General features: G+C 50.8%; 1 protein-coding gene across 1 annotated transcript; it reads left to right on the top strand.

Annotated features, from left to right (window-relative positions):
* Window positions 1-3046, top strand: Mpc1 (mitochondrial pyruvate carrier 1). Its single transcript, XM_048354424.1, has 4 exons — window positions 1-129; window positions 1403-1499; window positions 2082-2214; window positions 2734-3046. Exons 2-4 carry the CDS (start codon window positions 1457-1459, stop codon window positions 2756-2758), a joined length of 201 nt encoding a protein of 66 aa, XP_048210381.1. The 5' UTR covers window positions 1-129; window positions 1403-1456; the 3' UTR covers window positions 2759-3046.
* The last annotated feature ends 4361 nt before the right edge of the window (window positions 3047-7407 follow it).

Below are 7407 nucleotides of genomic sequence, written 5' to 3'. Positions count from 1 at the left end.
GGACTTGGGTGGTGAGCGCCGCAGTAACTGAGGGGAGCTGCCCGAAGCCTCTGATCATGTCTTTTATTCCCCTATGTCTCCGGATCTGAACCTCGGTGACCCCTGGTGACTCCTCACGACCACAGCACGGTGAGAGCAGCATTTCTGTCCGTTCCAGGCTCTGTGCCATTCCCTGTCACCGCAGCAAGACTGCGTGTGCCTGGTGCTAGATAAACTGGTGCTGAACACCTCCTGGGGCTCTGTGGTGAGGGTGGAGGAGAGAGCAGGCCTCTGGGTGGAGGCCGCCATGTCCAGCGGGACCTGGGGATTCGGAAAGCTCCCTGTGGGGCAGCAGAGGTGAAGGATGACGAGACAGCTACAGCATGGGTGGGGAAAAGCCACTTCTTACAGAGACCTGGGGAATAAGGAACGAAGGCTGCAACTCACGGAAATAACCCGAGCACAGCCGTTTGGAATCGCAGAGGCCTTCACTGTGCTGGCTACATAAGAAATCTTGGGCTGCTTGATTTGCATTTAGGCATGTTACATAAATGTTTCAAATAGCTCTACATTGTGCCAAATTTAATTCCCACTTTTCTTGTGTTTCCACTTCTCAGTATTTTTAAATAGGTTTTAATGAACCCCAAGTCTCAAAATGCACTCACTAATCCAGAGTCTGGATCGTGTTAAACGCTGCTGGAAGAAGTCCAGCGGGGACCATTCTCAGTGCTTAGTGTTCTCATGACGAAAGCCGGCATTTAGCCAGCAATGGGGAGATTCCTTCCCATTTTAAAATGTTTGCAAACTGCATAGAGAAATCATTTTGATTGAGTGGACGAGCTATTAGCCTTGTTTCATTTAAGCAGTTAAATGAAAATGGGCATGGCTGCTCTTAAAATAGATTAGTTTTGATAATTTACTATGGGAGTAGTTGTAGAATGAAAAACTGTTGGTCCATTCCTTTAATATCACATTCTGCCTTTCAAAATATCTTCCAGTCTTAATATCGCATCATCTGGGATCCTGACTCAGATTTCCAAGTCTTCTGATCATAGTGTAGTTCTTCTGAGAAAAAAAACATTTTCTAAATTCCTTTCTCTAGAAAACGTATTCAAATTAGTTTACATTGTGAGTTATCAATAAAGAACTTAATGAAGCCTTAAAAAATAATGTTGAAATTCAAGCACATTATGGATGATAGTTCTAACAAGGTTTAAACCAAGCAAGACAGAATTGTGTCAGAAGATGTTGAACTGCTGGCTCATGTGGGAACAAGGAACCGCCTATAACTAACCCAGCAAACCTGCAAACGGTGCACACGAAGGCTCATTGCACATTTGCATGCTGTTTAAAGTGAAAGCAGTAACAGCTGACCCTTCTCTACCCTAACTGTCCCTTCTTTCTCCCTCCCCTCTCTGGGTAGCACTTCTGGGGCCCAGTAGCCAACTGGGGTCTCCCCATTGCGGCCATCAATGACATGAAGAAGTCTCCAGACATCATCAGCGGGCGCATGACGTTTGGTGAGGACACGGGGGGGGGGGGGGGGAGCGGGGTGCCCTGGGCGAAGGCTCCTGTGCACGTGGGGTTTATAGAGCCAGATGTTTTAGAGGAGTGCCGCCTCTCAGCGAAGAGTAGTCAGGATGAAAGGAGCTGAGCAACAGCAGGTGCCTTCCAAACGTGGTGCACCCAGCTGAAGAAACAGTGCTCGGAGTCAGCCTCAAGGCCAGCCCACAGGCTTCTGTTAGAAACTTGTCAAGTGTACTTGAAACCCCAACATGTGAACGTGAAGCCAATGTTGAAGGAATACACAAAACTTTCATATCGTGGATTAAAAGCAACTCAAGGGGGGAGAGAGGGTGGACAAACTGGCCAGAATATTCCTGCTAACAATGGTGGTTTAAGTAATAACAGCGATGTGTAAGGGATAACACATCTGCCCACACATGGCACCGCAGAATTTCCCATGAGCTTGGCACGGTTAGAAGCACAGGCAGTGCCTTTTGTCGTTGGCCAGGGCTGGGCACAAGAGGCTCCATCTTTGTGGTGGACCCATTAGCCCGGTGTCCCTGGGTCCTCACTCGTCTGCTTTGGTATTTCTGCAGCGCTCTGTTGTTATTCTCTGACGTTCATGAGATTTGCCTACAAGGTCCAGCCTCGAAACTGGCTTCTGTTTGCGTGCCACGCCACAAATGAGGTCGCCCAGCTCATTCAGGGAGGACGGCTCATCAAATACCAGTAAGCACAATTCCACTGCTTTGTTTTGAGGAACTGGTGGGACACAAACTGAGACGCCTTAAGCCATGGAGGGGAGCTGCGGTGTGAGTGTCTGTGCGAGGCTTGATTTATTTACCATGGCAGCTAATCTGAGCTAGGACCATTTGTAGCAAACCAACAGTTGGGATAAATGGTCCACAATGAGCAAGGTGCTGGTGGCTCATGCCTGCCAGCCCAGAGTCTCAGGAAGCTGAGATCTGAGGATTGGGCTTTGAAGCCAGCCCTGGCAGGAAAGTTCATGAAACTCTTTTATCTCCAACTAACCACAAAGAAGCTGGGAAGGGAGGTGTGGCTTACGGGGTAGAGCACCTGCCTTGAGCAAAAAAGCTGAGGGACAGCGCTGAGGCCTTGAGTTCAAGTCCCACTGCTGGCACAAAAAAAAAAAAAGTTACATAGTGGTAGTGGTGACGTCCACAAGACACAGCGCCCTGGAGGTGGCCGTGGAATTGTGCCTCTCACAGTTTCCCTGAACTTTTCCAGGATGGGTCAGCAGACCCCTAAATAGCGATGGAGCCGCTCTAGCCAGACAGCACCAGCCGCCGCTGCTCACCCCAGGCCCCCTCAACGCCAACGGCCCTGTGAAGGAGGGAACACCCAGCGCTCGCCCTCTCCACGCCATGCCACGTGTGTAGAGATGGCGGGGACTCCCGTGCTCCCCCCTGCCCCCCCCCCCCCCCGCCGCCTTCCAGGGCGGAATGGGCTATTCCGAGGAGCTGATTTAATCATGTCTGATGAGGATGTCACGAGCATTGCATGTGCACCTCTCTTGGGATCTGCTTAATAGGGATCAACACAAACAAAATTGTGTAAGTACTGACACTCTGATACTCAGAATAATTGACTCTAATCACCCCGAGATACCCAACAGCTGGCCACATACCTACAATCTGACTTCAAGTGTTGAGAAATACCTGTCTTTTTCATGCAGTGTGTATACTGAGATGCTGTAACTTAAAGGCAATAAATGACTTAAAATATTTATTGTATGAACATGATTAAGTATGTTGCTGTGTTTGTTTGGAAACTGCAGAACCGTTTAGCTGAAAAGACAATTCTAAGTGAAAGCAAAACGAGTGACTAGAGGAAGTGATGAGCTGTGGGGCAGATTCTTCTAGAAAGCTCCCTAGGCCGCTGTCAGAATGCTTGTGCCAAGTCACCCCGTCTTTTCTCTTTGGGCCTTGTGAAGCCCTTCCATGGAGGGCACGGACTCCACGGGCCCCGCCGGCCCTGACTCCCTCCCTCCCTCCCGCCCTGCCAGGCTGCATCTGGGACTGTGGCCTAGCAGACGGGGCAGGCGCAGCGCCAACCCACCGCTCCCTGAGGCTCCTTTTCCAGTCACTCCAGGTGGCTGAGGAGCCAGCGGGAGCCGTGGGTCTTCTCTGCTCTCGTTCTCACAAGACACAGAACGGAACAGCTGTGCCCTCCTGGCCGCCTCTGCCTCGCTGGCCCCGCCGGCACTCGTCAGTCAGGCTTTAGGGTTAGGAACCTTGCCCTTCCTTTCAAGCCTTAGGCCAGTCTCCATCCCTCCGGTTTGTGTACTGAGCAGCAGCGTGGCAAAGAATTACCAGCTCCCCGGGGCTGGCTGCAGGATTTTTCTGCCCTCGATTGCTTTTGACTGGCCAGGTCCAATGAACTTGTGGTTTGACCCAAGAGAGCAGTGCCCACAGCACTTAATCTCAAGCTCAAGAACCCTGGTCCCAGGGCTTCGGTACAATCTTGCCTTGCTGTTGCTGTAGTATTTTCCAGTGTTTTTGGAGCTCATCAAGAGCTGTGTAATCCCACTACAAGAGGGCTGGGGTGCAAGTTGTGATAGCTGGGGTGGAAACTGCACACCAAGGGCTGGCATGATGGAAATCTGCTTGCTTTAAAGGCCCATCAAGGTATATTTAAATTTTTAAATCACCCCCAAATCATTTCAATAACTAGCTTGAAGATTGAAACGAACTGTGACTTCCGGGATGTCCTCAGTACAGGGGTCAGTACTCCGGGGACAGGTCTGTATGCCTGCAGCTCCTTGGTCTGATGCATCAGGGACGAGGTGACGATGACAAGCCCTTCCTGCACAACCGAGGATCTTGAGCGCGCCCAGTGTGAGTCCTGGCCCGGGCAGAGCAGCTCCCCGCCGCGCGTGCGCACACTCGCTGGGAGGCGCTCCAGGCTGCCAGGGAGCGAAGGAGCAATCAATGGGCTCTGATCGGCAGCTGGCTCAGAGTCCCATCCCTTGGGTTTCTTGGCCTTAGTCCTACGCTCAGTGTACTCCTAATGCATTCTGCCGCTCTAAGGCTGACCGCAGTGGTTTGTTCCTGTCTTTTAACATTCTTCCCTTGTTAATTTAGTAAGCAGAGTTGCAGACAGTCATAAGAAAATAAACACAAGTTGGCAAGTACCTGAGGACCCTGATGTCTTATCAGATCATCAAGAAGACACTCAGTAGCCACAAAAGTAATCACTTTTGTTTTAAAGTCTAAAAGAACATCCAGGGGCTGGGAATCTGGCCTCGTGGCAAGAGTGCTCGCCTCATATACCCGAAGCCGAGTTACATTCCCCAGCACCACATATACAGCAAAGGCCAGAAGTGGCGCTGCGGCTCAAGTGGCAGAGTGTTAGCCTTGAGCAAAAAGAAGCCAGGGACAGTGCTCAAGCCCTGAGTTCAAGGCCCAGCACTAGAAAATAAAAATAATAAAAAAAAAATGAAAGAACATCCAGACTGCAGCACCCCAAGCAAAGGCAGTGCAGCTCTGATGTTGGTCCTAGCCTTTCCTGGCTGGGAGCACAGGCCTGCCGAGATCCAGGAGGCTGCAGAAGTGTCTGGAGAGCCAAGTATGGGAGCCCTGCTTTTACCCTTGAGGAGGACTCTTGAGAACTGACTTGAGCCAGTCTAATAGCCTAGGACCCAGGGTTCCGCGTTGGCTTTGGTGGTTGCAAAAAGAGTAGTCCCAGACCTCTTCCTGTGAAAGCTTGCTGCAGGTCAAAATCTACCTGCCGACTCCCTAGCATCTGTTAGCCTGCCGGCACAGAGCCTCATTTCTGTTCCCGGTGCTCCAAGACAGTGGTGCTTCTGAGGACACCACTGGTCACTCCTCCATCGGGGCTGGCTCCATGGCAGCTTTTAGCTGTAGTACCTGTAAAGTAGAGGTCTACTCCTTTCACTAAGCCTATCAACTTACAAACATGGGCCTACTGTAAAGTCCTATCCAATACTTTCCTAACCCATCTTAAACTTTGGATCTGGTGCTGTGGCTCTTGGAGTTGTGGTGGTTGTTTTGAATACTTTTCTATTTTAAGCATGACTAATGAGACTCGTGAGTTTTCATCCATGTAATGTGATGCTATGGTAGTTTGCTTCTTGTGCTTACTTGGGAGTTGCTCACGTGTCATGCCTTTGGCCAGGTAATCTTTGACCAGACCCAGTGATGTTAGAGAGCTAGCACAATATGCCCCTCACCCCCCTGCTCCTTCCTGGCCCTGGCACCGAGGAGACCCCCGCCAACCGCCCAGGAGCTCGGGCTGTGAGGACGTGCACGTTTGATCCATCAGGCACAGCGCCCCCCCCCCCCCCGCGCCCCACGGGACACTGCTCATGGCCCTTTCAGTGGACAGAACCAAAAAGGATTACTTTTAAAGACTAAAGTGCAGGTCCTATACATATCTCCACTTCTAGTGTGATGTTTCTGCTTAATCTCTGGCTTTATTATTGAACCCCTTCTTACACCAAATGACATCATTTAAAAAAAAGAATAAAACAGACATTGTATTCTTACCGGCTTTATCCTGGAAAAGGTTTCCGAGTAACAATTATTACCCCACATGGTGACACTGCTGAGTAGGTTTGGATGTTTTCTTCTAGTTCTGTCCTTAGGATACATCTCCCAAGTACATGCCTTCACTTGAGTTGTCTTTTACTTTGTATCTAAGCACTAACCTGTCAACGCCCCTGCCAACGCCTCCTAACAGCCGGGGTGTCGGGTGAGTGGCAGCTAGTCTGACTGGATGAGGCTCACTATCTGTCTGGGCTGGCCTTCACCCTCCTGGTCCCCATCTTTCACTTAAGCCGGGATTACAGGCATGAACCATTACACTCAGCCAAGTTAACTGTCTTTTGACCCCGAATGAACCAATGTTTAATTTCCTGTAGGGGATTTGAATTACATGCATAGTATCTTAAGGTCCCATAGGAGAGGGAATGGTGACATATATAAACCCAAGCTCTTGAGGGGCTTGTCCGGAATCTTTATTCAGAAGTCAAAATGCAGACCACAGCGAAATACCCTTCCAAGTGCAGCTGTGGAAAAGCACTTCCTGACCAGTGTTGCTGAGGCGAGCTTCGACCCCAGGACATGAAGGACCGCGTCACACCTCACCTGAGCCTCCGCTAACAGACAGGTCAGCCTCGGGCCACCTGCGGCTCCTGGGCCATTTATTGGTTAATGAGCCCAACAGCCCAAGAAGGGAAAGACCAAAGACCGCCTTGGTGAGGAACTTTCACACTACCCCCCAGGAGTGCATTCGCACACAGAATTTGAACAAGCTGGAGACAAATGAGAGGCACTTAGTGGCACCTACACGCAGGCTGGCAAAGATGGCCTCCCCTGAAAGCCAGAAGCCTCCAGGCTACCTCTGAGCTGACCTCACCTCTGCTGCTTCCTCTTCCCCCCACCCCCCTCCTCTGCAGCAGCACGGGGGGGTGGGGGGTGGGGAGTAAACTGCCCAAAACAAGGAAGGAAGGTGGCACTCGGGTAAGCTGTGGAGGGTGGAGGAAGCTGCTGTGTCTCTCGTGGTGGAGAACTGGCATGGAACTACCACTGGCGCAAGAACAAGTCTGATCTTAGGTTTGAATGACAGGATGTTCTTAACTTTGCTTTGTACGACAGAGGATCCATCACCTTGGAGGGAATAAGAAGGTCTAGAACTGACTGGTGAGCCTAGAAAAACCACTAACCCATACCAGAAGGCCAGAGTTAGCGTTAGGCTGTGAACGGACGTGGCAGATCTGATGCCTTCCTCTGCTGGAAGCGTCTCTGTGTCCTCCTCCAACCTCCTGCCCGTCCCCAGCGCAAGGAATACTAGCCAACCCCCTAGGCTGCACTCACAAACCAAACTGGTCCTGCCTTAGGAGGACGCTGCTCACAAGACCTGGCAGCACGTGTGTGGAAG

This window comes from Perognathus longimembris, chromosome 9, assembly GCF_023159225.1.
Source record: "Perognathus longimembris pacificus isolate PPM17 chromosome 9, ASM2315922v1, whole genome shotgun sequence".
NCBI lineage: Eukaryota > Metazoa > Chordata > Mammalia > Rodentia > Heteromyidae > Perognathus > Perognathus longimembris.
Note: the sequence above shows the minus strand (reverse complement) of the source record. Positions and strands in the feature narration are given on the sequence as shown.

Bases quoted from the DNA above. Each gene is read 5' to 3' on its own strand.
- Mpc1 (XM_048354424.1), top strand. From the start codon at position 1,457: ATGAAGAAGTCTCCAGACATCATCAGCGGGCGCATGACGTTTG. The intron at 1,500-2,081 runs GTGAGGACACGG...GTATTTCTGCAG, and splicing joins CAGCGGGCGCATGACGTTTG to CGCTCTGTTGTTATTCTCTG. The intron at 2,215-2,733 runs GTAAGCACAATT...GAACTTTTCCAG, and splicing joins GGACGGCTCATCAAATACCA to GATGGGTCAGCAGACCCCTA.